Source organism: Urocitellus parryii, chromosome 1 (assembly GCF_045843805.1).
Source record: "Urocitellus parryii isolate mUroPar1 chromosome 1, mUroPar1.hap1, whole genome shotgun sequence".
Classification (NCBI taxonomy): domain Eukaryota; kingdom Metazoa; phylum Chordata; class Mammalia; order Rodentia; family Sciuridae; genus Urocitellus; species Urocitellus parryii.
The window spans coordinates 42038535-42066412 of NC_135531.1; the positions used below are offsets into that span (position 1 = coordinate 42038535).

The 27878-nt window shown below is 38.4% G+C and overlaps 1 protein-coding gene and 1 pseudogene across 1 annotated transcript in view; both read right to left on the bottom strand.

The window, feature by feature from the left end:
• Positions 1-27878, bottom strand: part of Arl15 (ARF like GTPase 15) — a 388677-nt gene that overhangs the window by 252648 nt on the left and 108151 nt on the right. The window contains exon 2 of the mRNA XM_026385967.2: positions 847-991. Coding sequence (XP_026241752.1) covers positions 847-991 — 145 coding nt within the window. The remainder of the gene's footprint in view (positions 1-846; positions 992-27878) is intronic.
• Positions 2811-3187, bottom strand: LOC113180821 (small ribosomal subunit protein eS26 pseudogene; annotated as a pseudogene).

Here is a 27878-nt window from a genome sequence, read left to right on the forward strand (position 1 = left end):
ATCCTTCCCTGTCAGTTCTAGATCTCCTCCCACAGCAGCTCTATTCTTTATCTCCTACAATTGTTCTTCCGTTTATCATCTCTAATTTATACCCTTCTTTCCTGTTCCTCTGTCAGAAGAGAAAGTGGAAGCATTTGGGGAGTGACAAAGCTCTCAACTTTGGCACTGATACCCTTTGGAGCAGGAGGGTTCTTTGTGGTGGGGGCTCCCTGTGCACTGCAGGGTGTGCAGAAGGCACTGGCCTTTACCCACTCGAGGTCAGTAGCCCCTCTCCCAGTTGTGACAATAAACTGTGCCTGCACATCGCCAACATCCTCTGAGAGGGAAATGACTGAGGAACTCTAACCTAGACTGACTGTTCTGTAAGTCAGAAAACAATATGGGAACACTGATCAAAGGCCCCCTGCACTGCTTATCCTCCCGGTGAAAAATGGTTACAGAGAGAAAATTCAGACTCTGTCGTGAGGCTACGTAGGGAGTACATGACCAACAAAAGCAGGACAAAGCGACGATTCAAGGGAGGACAGCCCTGCGAGGGCCTGAGATAAATTCACCATAAGAGGACCAGAGTTCCAGTCTTCAGAATTAGTTTGGATTAATATTTTACTGAGCCTGATTTATTCTGCACCACTGAAATGCTCAGCAAGAGGGATACAGAACACTGTGATGCAATGCTATTAAGCCCTTTTCATATCTTTTTTGGAAAAGAGGTACATGGAAATAAATACACTGACAGAAGTATTGAACTAGAATGGAAGTGGGGACATGGGCCACATAAATAACACAAGAAGCTGGAAAGGCCAGGATAGGAAGGAGAGAGGGCCTGGTACCTGGCACAGAACCTACCTGTGGTTGATACGACGTTCTCGGGACTTTCACTGCAGAGTTTTGACAACAGACTAGTCTTGCCGGAACCGGTGAGGCCTATGCAAACCAGGTCATATTCTGGTCGTGCAGGTGGTGGTCCCTTGCAGCAAAGTGCTCTAAAACACTGCGGAGAAAGAAGAGGAAGTATGGTTCTTTAAACAAAAACATGGAAACAAGACTTAGCAACATTTAAAGATGTCTGTGCAGGTGTTAACAAATAGATAAGCATCCTATTAATTATAAAGAGGAAATAGTAACTTCAGAGCAAAGTAACCCAGATGACACCACCTCAACTGGATGGTCAAGGTTACCACCCCACCATGAGAGGTGTCTAGCCCACAGCATCCTTTCCTGTGATGGCAGGTGCTCTGCAGTGGGCATGATGTCATCATGCAGCATTCGAACCAAAATGCACAACCTGCACCCAACCCTGAGCAAACCAGAGAAAGCCAATCTGAGGCATGTTCTACCAGACAACTGTCCCGTTTCCTAAAGTATCAATGTCTTAAAAGTCAAAGACAGACTAAGGAACCATTCTAGGTTAAAGAAGACTATAAAAACAATATGAAATGCATCTGAGATTAGATCTTGAATCAGGAGGGAAAAAAGTGCCATAAATGACATTATTGGGACAATAATGAAGACTGAATATAGACTACATATTAGATAACAGTGTTGCATAAGGTTAAATTTCCTGAATTAAATAACTGTACTGTGGTTATGTAAGGAAAATCATTGTTCTGAAGAAACACACACGTAAGTACTTAGAGGTAAAGGGTCTTGATGTCTGCAATTAACAGGCTCAGAGAAATTCCAAATCTCTTCTCTCCATCTCCATCAGGGGAGGAGTGTAATAAAGCAAACATGGTAAAATGTTAATGATTCGTGAAGTTGATTGAAGAGTTCATAGCAAAATTCTTTGTTCTATTTTCATAACTCTTTGATGCCAATTCAAAATAAAAAGAATTTTAAAGAATTTAAATGAGTCTTCTCATATCACTGTCTTCTTGGCCTTTGCTAAATTTCAATTGTTTCAGGTAAACTGACCTGTTAAAACAAAGGGATTGAGGAGACAGAATTTGATTCACACAGTTTTTGATCTTTGGCTTATGCCTCATCCATTTACTGGGGGCTTACTATATGCCAGTTGTGTAGAAACAGAAGTATTAGGCTCTGAATGATCCATGAGAGAGGGAGAGCAGGAGGAAAGGAGAGAGAAAGGCTGACCCCCTCTCTTATGGGTCATCATGAGAGAAGAGACCAATAAAAAGCTTGTATCGATCTTCTCAGATAAAACCTGAGTCCTAATTGGCTGTCACACTTTCATAAATCAAGCTTGATTATTTCTCTTCCCCATTTCTCATATATGATCCACAAGTCCAGTCCATGAAACCTCTGAAATCTCTCTAGGATCTGTCCACTTCTCTCCAGTCCAGGCCATAGTTACCTGGACAACATCAACATTTCCCCCACCACTTCCAGTGTATTTGCTCTTGTCCTCTCTGTTCTCTGGACAGCAGCCTCTGTGATTGTTTATAAAAAGAAAATTATTACGTCTGCTTAACGCGCTTTGGTGACTTCCTCTTGCTTCGGGGCCCAAACCCCTATCATGGTCCATGAGGTGTCCACCACCTGCTCCAGCCCACTCACTAGCCCCTTGCCCACCTCCTCCAAGCCATGCGGGGGCCCCGTCTCATTCCAGGCACTGGCCTATGCTATTTCCTCGTCAGGGCTCGGCTTAGCCAACTCCTCATCAGTGTTTGGGTCTCCATTTAGCCATTCCATCCTCAGGGCAGTATGCTCTGATCCCAAGACTTCATCAGCAATTGACTTCAAGCTCTCACAGCTCTTTTGTGAATTCATCTTGCAGATGAACAGAGTTTCTTTTATTATTATTATTATTATTGTTATAATTTCCATTTTATTTTTTTCCAGAAGATAGCTTTTCTTCACTCATTAAGGATGCAGTTCCTTACATGGGCTTTGGTGGAGGTAGTGGGGCAGCACCAACAGGTCTAAAACGAGGTGGGGATATCCGGTCCTTCCGGGCTTCACGAGATCCATTCCTGACTACCTTGCTGTGAATGGCACAACTCACACAGTAATGCAGCTTCACATACAGCTTGGGAAGCACATAAGCATCGAAAACACTTGCTTTGGAAATGTCCCTGACGGGTGCAGCCTCCAGGATGTTTCCAATGAGGAACTTCTTAATGGCCTTGTCCTTGGGCACACACCTGGCATAGTTCGTGCAACGAATAGGCTGCACATGCCCAGGGCCCTTTTTCACATGACCATTATTCCTTCTTTTTTCGGTCATCTTGGAAGCCAGGACCCGGGAGAGCACGTCACATCCGGCCGGACCTCTTATATAGCGCAAGATCCCTACGCTCACAGGGGAAAACCCGTAGTATCAAGAACGGAAAACCACTTCCAAAAATTTCTTGATTACTTAGCGTTTACAAAGAAACCCAGAGCAGACAGAGGTTCCTAGGGTTTATTTATGCATGGAACAAGTTACCTTTGGGACTACTTAGCCTGCTGGCGGAAGAAAATTAGTGTTATAGGTTTCGCGAGAAACATCGCGATACCCTGAGCCCGGTTTCTTAATAATTATTACACTATGGGAACCACATCTGTCCATCTCCATCCCAGTAAACCACATCTGTCCATCTCCATCCCAGTAACCCTAGTGGCCTTTATTGAGGTGAGTGTAGATCTCACCTCAATAAAGAAGGGTTAAAGAAAAAAAATGACAGTTAAAGTTTCACGTAAGAAAAGCAAAAAGGAAGCATGAAACCCAATAGGATGTCTGATCCACAGCCACTGGGTCACCCATGCTTGAGCAAAATGGTGTAAAACCAAGAGAAACCTGTGACTTTCTCCTTTCACTTCAATGCCAGAAGTTAGCCTCATTTCCAAAAGAAAGGTTTTGATGTACAGGATCTATTCTCGAAAGAGGAGAGCTGCTTTTTGACCTAAATTCATTTTCCCTCAGTTTTAAAGAAGTTCTGCTGACTTCTGGTAAACAATATTTAATAATCCATATTCTACATGGATTTATTAAACTCTAATCCCATTTCCTCTCAGTCTTTTCAAGCCTGTGGAGTCTTAATTATTTCAGTCTGCCTTCATATAGCAACTCCTCCCACTCCTTGTGTCAGTTGCTCTTCTTTGGCCATGTTTTAGTTCCATTAAGTGTTCCCCTACGAGATTTGTGACTGCAGCTATAAATAGCCTTCTCGATGCCAACACAACACGTCCCATCCTAGATTTGCAAGAAAGCTAGCTGATATTGTTTCACTTTTGCAAACTTTTCCTCAAGTCTCCCAGACTCTTGATGAGAGTCCTATGTATGTATGTGTATGTACCTCCTTGAAGTCGGCCCCTGACTCACAGCTGATCACACTACGCCGCAGAGGTCATCTGTGCTCTGCTATGATGGCACACACTGCTCACATCTGTTTCTATAGCTGGGCTGCTTCAGTCTCTGCTGAAGGAAGCAGGGAGAGATCCTATTCCAGCTCTAGAGATGCCCGCTGCTGCTTAGCTCCAGTGCCAGAGTTCCTATGGACTGTCTCTTAGAGGGGGATGGACCCAACTACTGTGATCCAAATTACTATAAATCCTAAATACAAAATGAAATTATATGTAGCTGATTGCTTTTATTGCCCTGTTCAAATTATTTACAAATCATTCATACACCAATATTATTCAACATATTTTAGCCCAAAGTTCTACAATTCCATCTTCATATTGTTCTTGATATCTGGAGTGTAAAAACTTCTGTACCCAAATCCATTAATCATCACCTGTTAACTTATTCCAGGACCCCGGAGACACTTCTGACAGAACACACAATTTAGCAATGACATTCAACTTCTCTACTTTTTCTACATACTTCCCAGGACTGTCACCTGTACCCCCCTGGTTCTAGTTGCACAGAATGCAAAGACACCAAACATGGCAACTCCCCTGGCACAGGTTCACCGCTTTCCTGAATTCCAGTCTCTGTAGTTCCAACTGTTTTTGAAGACCCCAAACTAAATCTGAGCAAACTAAAAGTCTACCCCCAAAACTCAGGCTATGGAAATAAGGCATTTGGGAAAATAAATGCAACACTGACATTATTACGAGGCAGAATCTTTGAGATAAACTACAGAATCCTGAAAGTAAAAATGTATTTGAAGTAAATAAATACATCCCATGGCAAATGGGAAAAGTGTCAGACTTTGAGCCAACAAAATAAAACTTTTAAGAGTATATCATTTCAAATGGTGGGAGGGAGGAGGGTGTTCGTGGTGTTTGAGTCAGTTCCGAAAAGCTGTACAGAGTTTTCTTTTTTTTTCCCCCTGGTTTTGTTTAAAAACTTACTGAGGCTTTGGATCTTATAGTCAATTTACTTAAAATTACTCATTTTGGCCTCTAGACTATACTGTACCAAAGTTCATTGTGTTTGTCTCCTATAGCAGCTCCTGCATTGTTGAGAGTCAGCCCTTTTCACCGCTGTTCAATGAGAAACACAATGCCGTCGGGCAGTCCTGACAGCAAGCGGCAAACTCGGGCTTCATTCCCAGGCCAGACACTAAGGCATTGTGTAGCTCTGCCCAAGCCTCATAAACCTATCCATGCTTCAGTTTCCCCATGATTAACCAGTAACGTTTAACACTATCTGTCTCTTCCTTTCTTCAGGAGGATGTTATGAGGCATGGGTTCAATGCATTATTCTACTAAGAAAGGCGCCAGACGGGTAAATAACTGTTCATCACGATGCTCATTTTCCTAAGATATCTTTGCTGCTAGTTAGCTTCCTGGGCAAGGGCCTGGCAGCCTGACATACAGCCCAGACTGGAGTACTTCCCCTTCTTTTAGCCCACAGCTGCTTCTACAAGTTCCATCCCATCCCAGTTCAACCCAAGACGCACACACACACAACACTGCCCTCACTTGCAGCAGGAAATAGAAAACAAAGCCAGTCTGAATTATAATTATGTCCTCTGGGGGGCAACCAAGGTCATGGTCTCCCTCTGACTACTTGAGTTCACCAGGTTTCCCCCCGCCCTTCAGGGTCAATTATGAGTCATTCCTTTTTGAAAGAACCTATGAACCTATCTACCACATCATGCCAAGACACAGAACATTTCCCCCTGGCATGTGTGCACAAACTTCTACCTCTGTTCCTTATGAAATGGTAGGTCCCGAGAGAGGCTGACTGGCTACAGCATAGCTTTTGGGAAAATCATATAATCATATGCTCTTTAGTTGAAATATGGAGCACTCAAAATGCAGAATCATAAACGTTGGGAATATCTGCTTGAAGAAGAAACAGGGCCACATGGGTTAGGAATAAAATATAAGCAAAAGATTACATTGCAAGGTAAAACGAAGCCTTGCATTTCAGTCTGGTGGTTCTGCCCCAAGACAGCAAGACCATCTTAAAACATCCCAGCGCCGTTTGGGAATAGTGTCAGGGTTTAGCATAGCTGGCAGAGCACTGTACATGGTAGGTAGTCAGTGACTACTCGGTTACTAAGTCAATGATGTAAAGCATTGAGTAAGCACTTAACTGTGTACCTCGTTCCCCTCCCCTCACATTTCCATCTAACCCATCCTAGCTACTTCCAACCCATTCACTAGTCCCTCCAACAGTCTGGGAACTCACCCTTCTTACCACCAGGTCCTGTGCACTTGCAATGAAAGGCCCCCTGCCCTTCTCTCTTCTTTCTGCTGAGATGGTACCACCACCAAAAGTCCTCCTTGAATCCCTCAGAGAACTAATCCTTCCTTGTCCTCCTTGGCCCTGTACACATACCTGCAGCACTGCAACTGATGCTGCAGCACATGTTTATTTGTTTGTTTTTTCTGATTTATCACCTGATAGAAATAGATACACAGACCCAAAGACATAGCCATTCTTGGTCATATTACTGGTTCAAAAAGCTTAATTTTACAGGCTTCTGAGGGTAGCCAAGCACCCAAACAAAGCAACAGAGTTGTCCTGCAACTACATATTTCTGGATGAGAGATTTGCTCAAAAACCTCCCACTCTGGCACCAGCCCCTGCACTGCCAGTATTTCCAACCATCCTGAGTTGCTAAATTCCCAGCCTTTTGGGACATGGCATTTGTTTCAATTGATGCTCTGTCTTTCACCATGAATACAAGATTTTATTCTGAGCATGAATTCAATTTGATTGAAGCTCTGTATAGTTGCTGGAAATTTTTCTTCAGTCAGCTTTGGGAGTTCCTCACAGACACACAGTCACTGCCCAAGCCCCACAATGTTTCCTCCTTATTTAAATATGGGTCTCACCAGACAAAAAACCCAGGGCTCCTATCACAGACAGCCAGGTCTTTTTCTATGCAAGAGTGGGACCTGGCACAACAATGAGCAAACCCTTGTTAGATTAATGAAACATCTATAAGTTGGCACCTAAAGGCAAAAGAATATTCAGCCATAATTTTGACTAGATACAATTCTCATGCAGTTTGGCTTCAAAATCAGAAAGAAACACCTGCACATTTAACCCTCACCAGTTTTCACAATGCAAAAGAAGTTTTTGAAAGTAAGTCAATTTCTGGAAGTGTTTTCTAATACTAAGAATGTTCAATGAATAAAACATGAAGAAGTTCTTAAATATCTGAAGTGACCTGATTTGGAACACAATGTTTTCCAAGTCTATAATAGTCAAATATGGGTCTGTCTTTTGAAAATCTAACCCCAATACAAAATACAACAGGAGGCCAAATGTGTTAGAGGATTAGTCAGAGCTGCTTGAGCTCTGTAAGAGACATGGCAACTGGTGGGTGTCCTAGTAAGTCAAAAACAAAAACAAAGACAGCTAGTACTATTGAGTGCCATATGTAGGTAATTTATGTATAGTAATTCATTTATTCCCTAGAACAATTCAGTAAGAAAAGTACTCTATGACTCCCATTTTAAGATAAGGAAACTGAGGCTTAAAGTCAAGCAACTTGTCTAAAACGAACTGGATTCAAACCCTGGAGGTCTGGCTCCAGAGCTATTTGCTGAGCCACTGGAATGATAAGCTTCTACCATCTGAGGGTGTGTCACGCGGAAGAGACCTCAGAGCCATTCTATGCAGAGGGCAACACGATTCTTTAAAAATGCACTAGGGAGCTATTAAATGGCAAAGTCGGGGGTTGAGTCAGGAGTGTCCAGCACCAGGATCCCGGCTCATGTCCTCTTGGCTCTGGGTCTGCCATGTCCATAGGCAGAGGTCAGAGCATCAGAAATGGGGCATTTCTGCTGTTTTGAAGATGTGGAAGAATCCTTTAAGTTTACCTATGTAGCTGAAGAGAAAGATGCCTGGACAGGAAGGAGGTGTTGCTAGGTTCCTTCACTGGCCCTGTTAGCTTTCTGGTTAACAGTACCTCTCATTCCAGGCAAAGCGACCTTGCAGTGTTTTCCCCCAAGTTAGAAAATGTGGGTGAGAAGTAGAATCCTTAAGGTTCCTGTGAGCTGAATTAGGGAACAAGGAAGGAGGAGAGGGAGCCTGGCTGGGATGGAAGACAAGGAATCCTGAAGAGCCACTGGCTTCTTTTCCCCACTGTGTGCCTCTTTCATTTAACCCTTCTTTATCCTCTGGAAAGGACAAAGCTCGTCTATAGAGAGAAGCCCATGCTGGCCATTGAGACTTCTGATTCCACGCACGGCAGTGAGGAAAAAAGAAATCTCTATTAGAACAGTCCTCAAATTTTCCTCCTTAAAATACATGTGCAAGTAAATTTGACTGCAACTGCCAACTTATTTCAACTGTCTTTTGAAAATAAATAAATAAGCAAATACTGAATAAAATAAAATTTGTTGAGGGAGAATATGGGAGAAAATGCACAAATAAATGGGGTTGTATGGAAATGCACATGAGGGAAATGATCTATAAGAAGCACAAAATCTCTTAGCTAGTCCTGTCTATTTGTATAAAGAAAAACGAATGTCAAATATGCCCTAGTGTCTTGGAATAACTAGTTGTTCCTGCAAACAGGTGAAAAGAATAAGTTCAAGACGGCACCTAAGGCAACAAAAAAAATAAGCCAGTGATGGAGCGCTGACAAGAGTGCCCTTGACCGCCAGACACAGCCCAGCAGAAGACTTCCCCGTGCAGTAAGAGCAATCCACTTTTCGAGGTGAAAATCCTGTCACCCTTTAAAACCCTAGTGAGAAAAGCAATAAATTGTTTTTACAGAAGATGGGTCAAACCTTTTGGCCATGTGGGCTGCTCCGAGCTCACAGACCAAGGCTTTGGCCCGGAATTGTCCCAGGGCTGAGGCTCCTGGCCAATACATCACAGTGCCTCAGGACACTAAGTCTGTCTTTGCCTTACCCTTTGTATTTCTCAATCCACATTCCTTTTTGGGGTGAAATACTCCATTATTTCTGCTTTGTTCTGGGCTGTCTCCTGTCTCTGTCCCTATTAACTCGTGGCAACAAAAGAAACAAACAGAAGCAGGGGATTTCATGCTTAGCAGCTATAGACATTGGCCTCACGGCTTTGCAGAGGGGCAGACATCTGAGACTTTGAATGGAAGAGAGTGCCGCTGCACTGAACCAGACCAGGGGTCCACGTGGCTCCCAGTCTGTGTATCAGCCATCCTTCATCAGCAGCACCCGGGAGTCCTGGTATGTGTGTTTCACCATGAGCCAAAAGTGAGATTTTGAAAGTTAGGGCATGTATCAGATAATTAGATTTGAAGAAATCCCAGATTCTCACATATTCCTACCTATACAAAACTTCAGATCTTCTCAAGTTGGAAACTTTAAAAATAAAAAAAAAATCCTATTTCTCTGATGTAAAATTGAAAAAGAAAGCTAGGTAGGTTGAAAATAAATGTGTCTTTCTTATTTTTAAAATGTAATTCTTATCTTGAAATGGTTAGATGGAAAATCTAATGTTTAAATACCAGTTTTATAATAACAGTATTATCCAATAAAACCAGCAATAAAATCCCCAGGCACTGTTGTCTATAATAGAACCCAAGCTTTATGTCTTTTCATAAATATCTGCATATCAGAATTTCAACTAGGTCCGTTTCAGATCATACAGTATTTTTTCTTAAAGAACAAACAAAACATACAAATTTAGTTGAAACTAATATATTGATAAGATAATGACCAAAACAGTGGTCATTATATAACAGACATTTCTAAACAGAAAGTAGGGCATAAAAGGAAACACTCAGCATTCCTTACCAAGGGCATTTTTCTGTATGTTATACACTTGCAGTGTTTTCCGTATGTTATACACTTGGTGTTGGGTTGGATCTGGAATGTTGCCTAAAGTTTCTTGTGTGTTCCGAGATATGGGAATTTTAGAAAATGACTGGATCAAAAGACTCTGAAATCATCAGTAGATTAATCCATTAATGGCTGAATGAATTACCGGGAGGAAGGTGGAACCCAGCTGGAGGAAGAAGTTCACCAGAAGCGTGCCTTGGAAGGGTTTACCTTCCCTCCCTTTCTTTCTCTGCTTCCAGCTGCCATGAGCTAACAGTTTTCCTCTCCCACACTCTTTCAACATGATCTTCTGCCTCACTTCAGGTCTAAAGCAATGGAGCTAGGCCAACCACAAACTGAATCAATAGGAACTATGAGCAAAAATAAATCTTTCCAAGTTGTTCTTGTCAGGTGTTTTGGTCATAGCAACTAAAAGCTGCCTAACACTCATGGGGAAGAGTCAGGTCATGAGCACATTTAAAGAAGAGCTAGGCCCCCTAGGTAGACCTTTGAATGTATCACCTACAAATCCCCAAGAAAAATCCCAACAAAATACCTTCTATCCAATGTTGATATTTTTGAACTGGAGATGGGGAGACTTGCAACCAAAAAGAGAAAAATAAATCAAACTAATATTGTTTTTCCTATAATCCCTAACAGTGGAAATCTTACTCTATTTCTTCACTATACAATCTTTGGGGCCTTTCTAAAGATACAGTTCTGTCCTGCATAGTCTTTGTCACCAATTCCAATACATCTGTCCACTTCTGCCTCTAATACCTTCCTGTTCCTCCTCTGTCTTAAATCATTTGATCAGGTCATCACCACAGTCCCCTGGACAACTATATACTGTCTGATGGAGTGATTAGCTGAGGTCTCATCCAATTCCAACTCAGTCTCCAAATGCTATGATATTTCTATAACACACATAAGATCATTTCCATGATTTAAAATCCTCCTAAGGCCACCTATAATGCCCAAATTCCTTCTCTAAGCAAACAAGGATCTTTATGATCTTGCTTTTGCCTTCATTTCTGGTCTCCAATGGTTGTTAGGGAGATTACATTAAAATAACGTCTGCAAAGCATTCCAAACAGAATTCAACACATAAAACTTAACTGACAATAATTATTCTTGTTATTTTCCCACTATATAACTGGTCCATATGCCTATCAAAAACAGACTTCTGTGCAGTTTCTGATCTATTCTCTTACCTGCTCCATATAATCCAAAAAGCCCACCCTCTGCCTATACATCATTCCCTACTATCTTCCTCTGGCTAGACATCCTTCAAAATTCAGTCCAATGATCATTTATTCCATGAACATATCTGTGTCCCTCAGCCTGATTTAAATGATCTTCCTCAAACTTCCTTAGCACCTTTTCTGTTTTACTATCATAACACTCATTATTAGATCAAGCAAAGTTGACTTACTGCCATCTTCCTCCACTAGACTTAGAAGTAGTTCCTATATTGAAATACTCCAATCGTGGACCTTGGGTGTCTGACCCAGAATCTACCACAGGATAAGACATGGTCTGGTGAGTAAGTGCCCAGCTTTGATGAAATGCACGGTCAGACACGCTGAAATTGAGCCCCATTCGTATCAGAACAAGTGACTTTACCTGGAGCTGTAACCTAAGCTAGAAATAGGGATCATCTCACAGGATTGTTGGGAGTAGTTTGTGAGGCAGCACTTACCAAATGTTCAATAATCAATAGGTATTATAATCATCAAGATTACTGTTTTGAGATTTTTTCCCTTCATGTTTTCCTAAAGAAAACTAATTTTTGTGACCACTAATCATGATTCTTTTCACAGTCTCTAATTGAAGATAATTCAGGGTTTGGGTTTATTTTATCATCTATTTGGCCAAAAGATCTGATTTGATCCACCAAATAACAATGGCTAACACAGACAATCCTTTGGTTTGCTATATAGTAAGAAAAATTAAAAAGTGTCACAATATATTTTTAATATAGAGTGAGAGTATTGTTGGATTTTTTTTTTCCTTCCCCTGAAAATGGGAAACTCCTAAAAAAGCTACTTGAAACATACTGGTCTATGCTAACAGTTAAATCCATTCTCTTTGAATATGAATCTCTATGCAGACTCAGACAAAAGCATAACCGGGCGGATGTGTATAATCCCTGTGCATCCTCAAATCAGGTGGTTTAACTGCTGACAGGACAAATGTTTACTAAGGTCTAGCCCTGAAGAGCCAATACAGTGAGCTAGATGTTATCTCGCCTCACACATCCACACACGTGCCAGACAGATTCTGATTGCAAAGTCTGTTGTTGGTGATGGGAGAGGCAGAAAGGGCACAGCTGGATGTTTCAGATCCACAGCTGAGCTGGCAGCAGTGGTGGTTCAAGACATCTTCTCGCCTTAAAAGCTGGAATTAATCTGAGAGAGTTATTTAAAGGTGTGTTTTATTAAAGAGGCACTTTCTGACTACTGTCAAATGCCAGAGAAAAAGCCAAGGCACATCTAATTAAGATCATCTCCAAGATATTCAATTGAATTTGTTCATTACCAACAACTCACTTATCAAAAATCAGATGCTAACAAAAATAATCAGTTCCTCCAAAAGATTAAAAGTAGCATGTGGACTTATATATATTAAAAATGTTTTTAGTATCTGTTTTATTTTATTACCTGAAAATAATATAGGCACAAATGCCTTAAATTATGTTCATTTAAGTTACAGCCCAAATTGTATACATGACAAAAAGAATCACATAACAGTTTGATGGAGATATTAGAGGGATACCATGCACTTGATATTCTTAACTGCCATCCTACTAAAAGGAAGGCTGAATATCATCATTCTCTCCCTCTCCCATCAAATAAAGCACCCACTCCATCAAGAGTTCTCAAACTACTAGGAAAATACATTTGAGCATTCCAAGTGTGGTTTTAAAAGGGTGCCCTCCTTTTTCTTTTGTACCAGACAGGGTTCTAATGCTAAATAAGATAAGAGCAATGCCCTGGAAGGATTCTGATAATTCACAGAATTGAGAAAAAGGCTAAAGAACTGCAACAATGAAAACAGCCCAGGTTATAAGGCAGCAAGCACTATGAGCTCAGGAGCTGTCACCGACACCAACTGCCTGACACCCTGTGCCAAACTGCAACACAGCCAGGAGGGTGCCCTCTGAAGGCTTTAGCAATGGGCTATGGAGCTTCAGTACCCAGCTAGCTAAGCTAGGGCCATGGCTGCCAGGAAATTGAGGAAAAAAAAAAAAAAAAACAGTCATCCCTTACTCCAGCAATGAAAAGGAGCCCTGACTCCACATTGTGGGAAAATCCACATTGTAGGATTTTTTCCCAAAGTATTCATTTGCAGGGCAGCCAAAACCAGCAACAACTATACATTTTATCCTTTGGCTCATGAGAGAAGTGGACTTATCTTTTACTACAATTTAAAGACATATACTAGTCAAAACAATATTTGTTCATCTTGTACTTCAATAAACCTACTCTGATGGAAAATGCTTAGAGAAGTTAGGTTGATTCCTGGCAGAGGGCAGGTGAAGAGCTAGTAGAAAATATGGCCTGGATTTTCCTGAGCAAACAGGTTTTGCCCTCTTAGTGTCCCACTTGTGAGCTGCTATTTAACACTTAGTGCTCCCATTCTATGGGCATTCCCTTCTTCCTCCCCATACTTCTGCAAATAAACTATTACATGTAAGAAGAGGTGGGCAGGTTGTGTACATGGAGGAGGAAAATGCCTGACAGCTCCTGTGTTCATACATGCATATTCTTGCTTTCCTTTCAACTTCAGTATCTTATAGGAGGAAAATGGGCCAGGGCATACTTGGAGCCCTGTTTAACACCTAGCCTTTGTAAATTAGAAACAGTGGGGTAATCTGGACAATTGTTTCTCACTAGAAACATAGATATAAACTCCCTTAAACTACTTAAGGATGTGTGATTGGGATTATATTTTCTTTTTAAAATAAAACCACTATGCTTTTTAACATGTTTATCTAAGTAACGTATAATCCTTCAAGCCTCCCTGCTCCAATTTGCAAATCACACCATAATCAGGAAGCAACTATCACAACAAAAAACTACTCACTTGGAACATGCAAAAAAAGAAGAAAAAAAAAGAGCAATCATATTTATGGTTAGCAAAAGTAAAACATGGTTCTTGGCTAACAAATTCAACTTTCCCCACAGACTAAAATCTGAAGGCTTGCAGTAAATTGTCACATTAAAGAAGAAATAGTGGGAGAACAGAGTAGAAGGCAAATGATTAGATGAAAGAAGATATCTTTTTAAAAAAGGACATCATGCCTCATTTGTTTGGTGAATCTGTGGAAATAATGATATTTTGTACAAGGAATTATGACTCTGTCCTGGACAGACTCTGCAGATCTCCACAGCTCTCGGTAACTGAGAAGAGAACTACTCAGGAGTCTTTCATTTGTGTTTAAAAAGACCCTCAAGAAAATCGTTCACAGACAAATTAGTGTTTGCCAGGGATACAATATTCAATGCCAGAAAGAGTTAAGAAAAATGTATTTGAGAGAATCAGGGTTCATATGACAACCATACAAGGACATTACTAGAAAAAGAGCAAAAATTCTCTATGTAAAAATATGAAATAAAGAATTTTAGTCTTAAAAGAATTCTGCATGTGTTAAAGTAAGACCTCACTGTCACATAATCTGGGGGCACAGGGATTGGGTGGAGGATTTTAAAATTACCATGAGGTTATCTTAACCAACAGGACTTTCAAAGCAAATTATACAATAAAAACAATAGCTTTCTCTTCAGTCCTATTCATTTTAAATTTCTTATCAATTAATAATTTCTCTGTGCCCAAAAGAGCACAAGAGATATGGTATGTTAAAACATGAGATTTAGAAGAGCTGGGGATATAGATTAGTTGGTAGAGTGCTTGCCTCACATGCACAAGGTCCTGGGTTCAATTCCCAGCACAAAAAAATAACAATAATAATAATGAGATTTTGAACTAATATATTACATGATGTTAAATTTTACTTCTTATATGCTTTTTTATTTTTTATTTTATTTTTTTAGAGAATTTTTAATATTTATTTTTTAGTTCTCGGCGGACACAACATCTTTGTTGGTATGTGGTGCTGAGGATCGAACCTGGGCCGCACGCATGCCAGGCGAGCACGCTAGTGCTTGAGCCACATCCCCAGCCCATATGCTTTTTTATTTAAGCCACATTTAAGTTCTTCACAGAAAAAACTGAGAAGTGAATTAGCCAGACAATTAAAGGATGCACAGCAAATACAGTTTGATCAAATAGGGGCAAGAAATATAAATCATGTTCAACTCAGGCTAATTTTGGATTTCAAACTTTCAAGGACTGAGGGTGAACACTAAATAACTATGGTAACTTCTGGCCTGGGGGATGATATGGTCTCAGCAGCATGACTGTTGTAGTGAATTTCTTGAAAACTTCTAAGGTAGTTTACATTAAAAGTACCCAATATTTACTTTAAGTAGACAAAAAGATTTTAAAAAAAGATTTAGGAAACAAAATGCACAATATTAAAATATCAACTCCTACTGATAATTAGTTGTACTTTAAATATGGGCACTTCTCATTTATACAACAATTCCCAACAACTTATTACTCCTAAACCACGGCATCATTACTAAATAAACACAGAAGAAGAGGGTCACAAACAGAAGAAAAGTATAATTCAAAGATAATCTTTCATAGAAAAAGGACTCAAAATGCACAGAATATATATGAACTGGGTGGGGCCGAGGTGGCTACTGTCCAGGACATGTCCTGGAAACCACCCACTGTGGGCTCCACTAGCCGTTGTGATGCTTATCTTCACTTGTGTGTCCTGGGTCTCTACACTTTCTCCAGCCCACACCAGTGCTGAGAGGCCCCTGTGGATCCCACTGATGGGCACTTATGCCTGCTGGCTTCTAGTTAGATGTGGCAGATTAAAGTCACCAGCAAGAGAAGACATTAAGAGAATGAAATTGAGTTACTCTGACTTCCTACTTGTGAGGCCAAAAAGGGCTCCCTGCATCCCTTGAGCGGGAATCACATCCCTTATCAGGTGAACCCTCTACTAAGCCTTCTCTGACTCTGGGGTCCAAAAAGAGCTCTCTCTTTTTTTGCTCTTTGGGGACAAGGGGTAGGTTCTGGGTGCCCTGTCTACACTTTCATAAATGATAGTCCTATTAGTTAACTCTCCTAAAATTACTAATTTGAAAATGCTATCTATTTCCTGACAGAACCCTAAAGAGTAGAAATGAAATGAAATCAAGGATGATGCCTAGATTTGGAACTTAAACAACAAAGGTTTGGGGATAATGGGATGGGAAAATTTGATTTTGGATACATCTGAGATATCTATTATGAGACATCCACATGAAAATGTCAAGTATAAGAGCTGATAATTGAGTTTGGAGATGTAAGAAAGAGGTCACAGTTGAAGATACAAATATGACAATCACTGGATGGTTGAGGGGGGAATGAGTTAGGGAGTTCGTGTGCATGGAGTGAGATTCTTGGTATGTTTGCACAGAAAAGACTGTATTTACTTTGGCAAATTTAAATGATTAAAGCTAGAAACGTAAAGATTTGCTATTTCTATACCTTTAAGTTTATCTTACAGAACCCATTATTCTAGTTATAAACCAAGAAAATCCAGACTGGGATTATGGCTCAGTGGTAGTGTTCACCTAGCACATGCGAGGCCCTGCGTTTGATCCTCAGCACCACATAAAAATAAGTAAAATAAAAGTTAAAAAAAATAAACCAAATAAATCCTAGCAATAACTTTTAATAGGGACTTTAACATTTAGTCTTATTAGCACTTAAAAACTTAACTTACATTTGCAAACTTAATATATTCTATTTTCTTCTTAAAGTGCTTCAAACACTTCAAAAAATGTTTCCAATTATTAACTTCTTAAAACTCCAGCAAATTAAACACAAAACTTGGTGAATCTAGAATTCTCAAATATTCCACTTCTAAATACAAAAACATTTATACTAACAATCATACTAAATCACTTATTCAACTTGCTAATTATAACAATTAAATATTATTTTCAAACCAAAGTTTCAATACTGTGCCATTTGCCTCATAATTTTTCTCCATAATTCTACATTGCAAAATTTAACAGAGTCGTGATTTGGATTCTTCCCCACCATACTGATCAGTCATGTGGATAATTCTTTTTCAAGTCACTACAACATAAATATCATGCCGCAAACATGGTATGGTTGCTGGCATGTACCCTAGACTCAAGTAACCTATTACCTAATTTTCATCTGAAATTTGGATCAGCAACATCCGTCCTAGGTTGTACCTAAATCATTTCACTAGTTTAGTAAATTCTGCATTTCTTTGTCATTTTAATGTCTTCATCTCTAGCTCTAAGAGGACACTGAAGTCAACACTGTGGGACGAACTGTCCTGCTCTGCTCAAAACAACAATCCCTCCACTAGGCCGTACCCTTCAACCTGCTCAACAAGGTGGTTAAAGCAGCCCTCTGCTCCAGTCCTGCACCAAGTTTCTCCTTATCATTGGGTATCCCCACAAACATATATTACACTGCTTGCTATTCCATCCTGCCTGGCGAAAGAGGAAGAGAAGAAAAGAAAAAAGGAAGAAAAGAGAAGGAGAAGGAGAGAGGGAGGAGAAAAAGAAAACAACAGACAGCAATAAAACAAACTGAGAAAAATCAACGAAATCAAACAATTTTTTGAAGATAACAAAATTGACAAAACTTTAGCTATATGGACTAAGAAAAAAAAGCATCAAATCACTAAAAACAGAAATTAAAGTGGGACATTACTATTGATTCTATAGAAATACCGACTACACTAGAGTGCTCTGAACAATTATTCTCCCACAAATTATATAAAATTTAGCTGAACTAGACAAATTTCTAGAAACACAAACCAATTAGGACTAAATTGTGAAGAAACTGAAAATCTGAATAGAACTATGACTAAAAAAAAACATTGAAAAAGTAGTCAACAATCTGATAAAATCCAACTTCACTGGAAGATTCTATCACACATTTAAAGAAGTACTAATATCCTCAAAATTTCCCCCCAAAACTGAAAGAACACTGATGCAAAAACTACCAATAATGTATTAGCAAATCAAATTCAATAACATTTTTTAATGTTATTTTTTCCAAGTGCAATATATTCCTTAAAGGCAAGGATGGTTCGATATATAAAAATCTATTAATTTAACATGCTACTTTAATGAAAAGAAGGACAAAAGCCACATGATCATTTAATTGATACAGAAAAAGCATTTGACAAAATTCAACATCCTTTCATGATTAAACTAACACACTTCTCCTCCTCTCCTTCTTACTCTCCCCACCCTCAAAATTAGGCATAGAAAAAGACTATTTCAACATGATAAAATCCATACATGAAAAAACCAGGGTGACCATCATACTCAATGATGAAAGACTTATCTTCTAAGATCAAAAACAAGGGAAGGACACACACTTTTACCACTCCCATTCCACCTATAACTGGAAGTCCTAGCTAAAACATTTAGGAAAAATAAAGTTATATAAATTAAAAAGAAAGAAGTAAAATTGGTCTCTATAGATGATATAAGGTAGTTGCATATCTGTGTACTAAGAGTGAATACTCTGAAAAGGAAATTATGACAACAATTCCACTTATAATAGCATGTAAAGGGATAAAAGCCATGGGAATTAATTTAAGAGATGAAAAACATGTGCAGAGAAAACAAGTGCTAGGGCTGGACCTGGGGCTCAGTGGCAGAACACCTACCTTGCATATGTGAGGTACTGGGTTCCATCCTCAGCACCACATAAAAATAAATAAAATATTTTGTCTGTGTATTACTAAAAAATATTTTTTAAAAAGAAAACAAGTGTGGAAAGAATTAAAACAATCCCATGTGCTCTGACTAGAAGACAATATTGACCTATAATCTATAGATTCAAAGCAATCCCTATCAAAATTCCTGTTTTTTTCCAGCAATAGACAAACTCATCCTAAAATTCTTATGCAATCTCAAGGGATCATAGATGGACAAAGCAACTTGAAAATTAAAAACAAAGCTGGAAGACTCATATTTTCAGCTTTCAAAAAGAAACTGCACTAATAAAAATAGTGTAATGTCAGCATAAAGACAGACATATAGACCAAAGCACATATTAGGAAACCCAGAAATAAACCCTCAAATGTGTGGCCAAATAATTTTTGACAAGAGTGCCAAGATCATTTCAATGTGAAAAAGACTTTCCCCCCCCCAACAAATAATGTTGGGAAAACTGAATATACACACGTGCAAAAAAATGATTTTAACCTATTTCCTAGCATCATATATAAAAGCTAACTCAAAATGGAAAAAGTTCTAAATATAAGACCTAAAACTATAAAACTCTTAGAAGAAGACAGAGCAGAAGCTTTATGATATTGGATATGGCAAAAAATTCCTACTAGATATGACAACAAAGACACAGGGGATAAAAGGAAAAGAGGCAAGTTGGACTTAATAACAATTAAAATATTTTATGCACAAAAAGAAAATATCAACAATGTAAAAAAGCAACCCACAGCAAAGGAAAAATACTTGCAAATCATACATCTGATAAGAGATTAATATCCAGAATGTATAGAGAACTCCTAAACCTCAACAAAAACAGAAACTAAACAATGCTATTTTAAAATGGGCAAAGGACCCGAATGGTTGTTTCTCCAAAGATATACAAAGAGACAGCAAGTATATGAAAAGTGGCTCATCACAAGGGCTGGGGTTGTGGCTCACCGTGGAGTGCTTGCTTAGCATGTGTGAGGCACTGGGTTCAATCCCCCCCCACACACACACACACACAACCTAAATAAACAAAATAAAGGTATTGTGTCCATCTACAACTAAAAATATTTTTTTTTAAAAAGTGGCTCATCACAATCACCTCCAAAAAGCCTCACCTCTTAATAACATCATATTGAATCTTAGGATCCAACTTTATTTAAGAATTGTGAGGGGACACACACTATCAAACTATAACAGCTACTGAAAACAAACAAACCAACCAGAAAATAACCAGTGTTGATAAGAATGTTGAGAAATGGAAAGCCTTGTGCATTGTGGGTAGTAATGTACATTGGCATAGGCACTATGGAAAACAGTGTGGAGGTTCCTCAAAAAATTACAAATTGCATTGTCCTATGATCCAGTTATGTCACTTCATAAAGTATACACCCCAAATAATTGAAAGCATGGTCTCAAAGAGATATTTGTACATTTGTGTTCACAGTAACATTATTCACAATAGCTAAAACATGGAAGCAAACCCCAAATGCACTGCCATGTGTACAATGGAATTTTAGTTAACCTCAAGAAGAAAGGAAGTTCTGGCGTATGTTACAACATGCATCAACCCTGAGTATATAAACCTAAGTGAAATAACTCAGCCTCAAAAAAGTTAATACTGTATGATTTTATTCATAAGAGATGCTTTTGGAGACAAAGTAGGATGGTGTGTTGCAGGGTCCAGGGAAGGAGGACATTGGGGACTTATTGAATGATGGGTTTAGATTTCAGTTTGTAAGATAAGAAGTCATGGAGATAGATGTTGGTAATAGTTGTACATTGTTATGAATGTATTTTCTATCACTGAACTGTACATTTAAAAGGGTTAATATGGTAAATTTTATGTTCTTTGCCTTTTACTACTATTTAAAAAATGTGTGTGTGGGGGAACCCCTGCATAACTTATCACAAACCTATTCCTCCTGAAACTTTCCTTCTCTCAGCAACTCCATTTTTTTTTCAGCTGCTCAAGCCAAAAACTCTAGAATGATCCTTGGCATTTCTTTTTCTCTAAATCCACACATTCAATCCATCAGGAAAATCTGTCAGCAACAACTTCAAAATATATCCAGAATCCAACTACTTCTCACCACCTCTACCCTTACCACTCTGGTCTAAGCCACTAGCATCTTTTGTCTTGATTACTGCAAGAGCCTTATAAACTGGCTCTCCGCTTCCACTCTAACCTCCCTATAGTCTATTTACAGCACAGCAGTCAGAGCAACTATATTAAAATATGTCAGATCACATCTCTTTTCAACTTAAAATTCTCCAAAGGTTCCCCATCTCAGTCATGATGAAAATCAAGGCACTTTTATTAAATTACAAGGTCCTCTAATATCTTCTACTACCTTCATCCTCCCTCTATCCATTGCATTACTGGGGTTCAAAAAAATGATACCCATGAAGCACAACCCTTAAGCATGTTGAGTACTTTGAACTGAAGGATAGTGGAAGGCCGAGGTCTCTCTTTCTGTTCCCCTGACTCTTGCTCCTCATTCTCCCCATTGGCAAGTCATAGAAACCAGAATTTCCTTTTCCCAAGGCAGATTGTAGAAACTAGAATTCCTTTTACCCAAAACAAGCCATAAAGCCTAAAAATATTATTTTAACATTCCACTGCCTTCTGTTGATGAAATTCTATACTGTATCCATATTTTTCTTGAATGGAATGAATATATATCCTTTTAAATCCCATCCTATTAAGATTTGACATACCTTGTATCAGTTCTTCTCTTCCTCTAAAATTTTATCTCTTAGGGCATGCTAATGACAAAGAGGGGGAATCTTAGGCTACGACCTAAAGCTTTTCAACCTTTATAAATCAGGTACAAGAGGAGAAAACAGCCAGTCTGGTGGTAGAAAACCGGGTTATGAAAGTCAAGAAAAGTTTTGCTTAGGGAGGAGGTAGAGCCCAGTTCAGGGGAACATGCCTGTAATCCCAGAGACTCAAAAGACTGAGACAGGAGGATCACAAGTCCAAGACCAGCCTCAGCAACTTAGTGAGACTCCCTCAAAACAAAAGGGGGGAGGGCTTTTTAAAAAGGGCTGTGGTTGTAGTTCAGTGGTAAAGCACCCATAGATTAAATCTCCAGTACAAAAAAAAAAAAAAAAAAAAAAGGAAGGAGGTAAATACCTATGATGAATACTTTGAGAAGTTAAGTAAGATCAGAAGACACAGATAACTCATATCTAGGAATATGAAGGATGCCAGTTGTGATGATGACAATGATGATGTTAATGCAGTGGTGCCTATGGAAATCATGGTTTGTATTTAGCTCCAGTGACACTCTTTTCACTTGACAGCTTTCATCTGGCCATTCCTGCCATTCCCACAGCTTTGGAAACATTGATTATTTCCATATCCTAAGATTGGCTTCAATCTCTCTCTAGAGAACCAAATTAAGACCAATTTATATATCTATATCTAGATGGCACTTAGGTGCTCAAACTAACAAAAAACAAAAATCAGTATTTATCCTACCATTTACAGTAAACCACTTTTAACCCCATGCTGTAATTCCTATTTTAACAAATAGCATCATCATCCAAAATACCATCCAAAGCGAGAAATCTACCATCCTCAAGCTTTCATGTTGCCGATAATTCATGAGGCACCCTGTTTATGTTAATTATACCTATTAAATTTTTGTTCAATATATATACACTCTATTGTTCTGCAAAAAAAGTCTTCATCAGTTTTGCTAGAACTGCAACTATCTGAGCACAAGAATCGTACCTAATTGATCACTGAGGTAGCTTATACACCTCTTTTATAAATTGTCCAGATTTATGTTTATAAAATTAATTTGTTTTACCTCAATAGCATGATTAAATTTAAAGAAGAAAAAAAAACAAATTAAATAATTTGGGGCTTGGATATCCTGGATAGTAACAACCACAGATAAAAAGATCCTAAAATAGAAAGTTCTATTGGATTTAGACATCCTCTGGGAGACTATGGTAGTGAATACTGTAGAATCCTGCTTGCCACACATTGGAATTATTATCTTCTACAATCCTTTCTTGTATACTCAGGCTTTTGTGACAATACATTTCCCCTTCATAACTTACTCTACACTGTTTAAAACTCATAACTTCATTGGATGAACATGAGCATTTCTAAGGCAGACAAAATACATGACATAAATTAATGGTTTTTCCTTTTCAAAGGCACAGACCCAATGAGATGTTCATCCTGAACAAGAAGAGATAAGTCATTACTGGGTAAACAGGCAAAGAGAAGGAATGACAAAAGCGAAAGAATCATGGCCCCTCCTCTCTCCTTCATTTTATGAGACCCAGCAACACAGTCTTGACCTTGATAACCTCTATAGAACCTTGCCAGGAGAACACAAAAAAGGCCTCAGAAGTACTTGGCCACAAAACAGTTTTGAATCAAGTTAGAGAAAGTTATGAAACTCACAGTTGTCATACTTGACTTGCATCCAGAAACACAATTCAAATGAAGCATGTAGTCTAAATGGTTGATGGTTTTCAGCTGGACATACTTTCTAGCCACCTAAAATGAAAAATCTTTCTAATCTCACTCCAATACATACATATATGTGTGTGTGTGTGAGGTAAGGGTGTGTGTGTGTGTGTGTACACATACAAATACACATATTACATATTTGGCCAGGTCAAAAATGTTTATATATATATATTTGTGTGTGTGTGTGTATATATATATATTTAAAAATTTGTATATATATACATACACACACTACTGTGGCAAAGTGAGGAGAATCAGAGGTAACATAGTTTTATATTTATAGATTAAAAACTGTCTAGAAGACCAAAACTTGGGAAGAATTTACTTCAACATACCTGATACATTGTACACACAAAATGAATTGTCTTTGATCTAACTCCTACCGCTGGGGAGTTTAACCTTTTGCTGTATGAACTTCCCAAGAAGAACAGCTAAAGAGTTCATGTCATGCTCTTTGGAATCCCAAAGGGCTAGCCTGCACCTCGAGGGGACCCACAAAGTAGGGTGTCTCAGTCTTGCCCTATTAGTAGACAGCAAAGACATGGAGACATCTCTTGAGATGTTTGAGACATTTATTTACTCAGAAAACAAATTCACGTTTCTTTTGTCCAAGAGGTGACATCTTATTCCTCAAGGCCCAGGGTCCCTAACTCTTTCCCATTTCAGACTCACACTACCCCTGCACTCTCAAAGTACTTAGCTCCTGCTGCTAATGTACCACCGCTATAGAGCCAGATGTGTACTGAATATTCATTTATGGGTTAACTTTAAGTCACTCTTTATCCCAGTTGGTGTCATTGTGCCTGTACACAGTATGTTTGTGAAGTGTGTAAATCAGTGCATAAAATTCATTATAACCAGTCTCAAGCAAATTGAATACATCAGTTAAAAACAGCCCAAAATTAAGATTAATGGAAAATATGAAGGTTTTAGCCTTTTTTAAAATTGTGCATACACCTTCGATTCAACTAAATATATTCTAATCAGTAATTCATTTAAATATTTCACAAAGATCTGAAACAATATTTCTTGTCTTAGACTTTGAAAAACATTTTATAAGAATGCGAGGCAGAAGAGATCATTTAAAGATCTGTTTTAAAAAGAAATAAAAGATTAAACAAGACACATACACTTACATACTACCAGTAACTACTCCTTGAGAACAAAAATGAAAGCCATTAATTGCCTGAATCTGTGGCCCACTGTATTCAATTGATATTTAAAAAAAGAAAAAGAAAAAGAGAGAGAGAGAGACAGAGAGAGAACTAGAGCTGCTTGAAAGCTTTGAGAACCATCAATCTTGAATCAGAGCTATATTTCCTTCTAACAAACCCCACCAACATAATTGGGGTTCTCAAAAACATCAAGCAAACTGCACCATAGGCTTGGGCAGGAACACGCTCTTAAGATAGGATCATTGTCAACAAAAAGGAAATTAAAATTTGATTCCAGATAATCATCAATAAAACTATGGAATAAATCTAATCTTTATTCATCTGGACTCATGCCAAAACGCTAACAAAAGAATTTTTTTTAATATATTTTCATTTCTCAGTTTTCGGCAGATACAACATCTTTGTATGTGGTGCTGAGGATCGAACCCGGGCCGCACACATGCCAGGCGAGCGCGCTACCGCTTGAGCCACATCCCCAGCCCTAACAAAAGAATTTTAAAAGGGTACAAAACATGGTGAAGGTTTAAATAGCTACCAACCAACCCAAGGTCACACAGTCACTTCACAGGCTAGAAAAGGAAATAATGTGCTATTCTTATTCATCTGAATAAGATGAATAAGATGGTCCAATCTGGTATTTCAGGAGACTTTATTATCTTTAGTCCACTTAAAAGCACAAAGAGATATCCACTTAGTTTTTGATATATTTTTCCTCTATTTTTTGATATCTAAAGTAATACTTGCAATAATTCATTCAATATAAAATGTATGGAGGAAAAAAAAGCCCCCCATATGCTATATACCTCCTAGAGAAAATAAGTGCTCAATTTCTCAACTTTTATATGCATATACTAGTGTATATACATCTTTTTTCTTTTCTAAATCAAAAATGGGATCATATTATGCATACAGTTATACAATTAGTTCACTGTTTTTCTAATGTGTTATAGACAATTCTTTTGTGTCATACACAGTTCTACCTGCTTCTTTTCATCTCAGCATAGTATTTTACTGGATAACCACTCAAAATTTTATCAGTCAACAACTGGCAACTAATATAAGATGAATTTTAAGTTATATAGAGTTTAGATTTTTAGAGCTAGAAAAGTCCTTACAGTATGTGTTATAGAATCCAAGGTTCTTACCATCAATAAAAATACTGAAGCCCATTCAAGGAGCTCACAGTTTGCTTGGTGACAGCTCAATCCACTACTCAGAAGCTGAGAGCTTAAACCCTCCAGCCAGACTACTGGTTCTGATTCCCAGCTCCATCATACTTCGCAGCTGAATTACCTCTGCCAAGTTACTTACATTCCTTGAAAGTCATCTCATCTCAGTAATAGGACTAATAATACAGGTACTGTCAGGATTAATTTAGTTATAAGGTAAAGTGCTTGGAATAGTGTCTTGGCAAGAAAGCACTAAGTAATGTGTTTATTGTTACTAATCTGTGGCACTTATTAAGATTCTGTTCTTGGTGTGGTTAGAAGAGGAAACACAAATTTTGGGGTTGTTATTCAAGACTTTTGTATTTGCAATGCTATTTCTTCACTATTCCCTAACTATTAACATATGAAATGGCATAAAAAGGTACAGTGGGATAAACTGAACTATGGATTACAAAGGACTTAAGTGAATTCAACTAAAACAGGATCAGCAGAGTTTTGGATTGCCCAAATTAACCTCCTTCAAATGAAGACTGGTTAAAGGAAAGGAAATAAAAATGATCAATCCTACTGTTTTTATTTATATGAATTTTACAACAAAAGATGAACTTTAAACTCTGAAGAACACATAAGTGAATACATATTGATTCTCAAGGAGTAAAAGCACCTGTCTCAGGTGGTGAGCTAGTAGTATTTGAGCTATTCATTTCAGCTCTTTAGGACTTATGAGAGTTGTACTTCCTTTAACACTATTGGTGATATTTCTGCTGTTTGATTGATTTACTTATTTTACTAAAGTGCATTAGACTGAAGTGTAAAAGCAGAGTCCAAATTGTTTGAACACCTTTCAGTAACAAGAACAAAATGTTATTTTGAGGCAAAGGCTAATAACCCCTGGGAGACGCAGAGGATTCTGAGACTAAGAAGAGACCAGGAAATTGCTCCTTTCAATATCCCCATTAACTACACATTTTGTTTTCCTTTATTGCCCAAAATAATAAAGTTTTAGGTCACAGCCTACTTTCTACTTTCACATGATCTAATAGCTTACTTAAAAAAAAAAAGGCAGAATTCATTTAAAAAAAACTTGGCAGATTTTGAATATGTAGTTCATCATAATGGCCCAAAAGAGCAAGCATGCAGTGTACAACCTAACCTTGTCAAATCTAAAACACATACAATACTCCTCCCTTAACTGCAGGAATTAAGTTCTAAGTCCCCAGAAGAAGCCTGAAACCAGGGACAGTACTGAACTCTGCCTATATCGTATGTTCTCTCCTATATACACACCCTATGATGGGGCTTAATTAATAAATTAATCACAGTAAGATATTAACAACTAACAATGAAATAGAGCAATTATAACAACATCCTATAATAAAATTACAACATCACTATGCTTCTGCTTTGGGTCCATTGTTAAGTAAAATAGGTTTATGTGAACATAAGCACTGCAATACTAGGACAGTGGATGAACCCAGTGGCTAATAAAAGTCTTACAAGTGGGTGGTGTATACAGCATGGATACTCAGGACACAGTGAGGCTTCATGTCCCAGGTGGGACAAAATGGAATAGCACAAGATTTCTATCACACTGCTCGTTATGGTATGTGATTTAAGATTTATGAATTGTATGTTTCTGGAATTCTCCATTTAATATTTTCAGACTATGGCTGAGAGCAGGTATACAGCGGGTAACTGAAACCAGGGAAAATCAAACTGCCAAATAAGGGTACTACTGTACACCTTTCAGAGAATTGAGTTCCTTATCATCTGCCTAATTCAGACTTGAACTCATCACTGACTTACAATTATTTTACACATCTAATATTTAAATTTTTAGAAATAAGGGGGCATTTTCATAACTACTTTTCCAAAGAAATCTTTGGTAGTAAGTAGCCAACTAATACTAAGATCAAAAATTAAAATATCTCAGAGCATACTTCTTTTTCAGGTCTATCATAGCTAAAAAGGTAAACAAGCTTCAACTGCTGAAATCAGAGTTTGAATTCTAAAGAACAATTAAAATTCTTTTGAACATGTGGCAAAATACCCCTTTGAACAGAAATCAACACCATGAGAAATAAAGACAAAATAG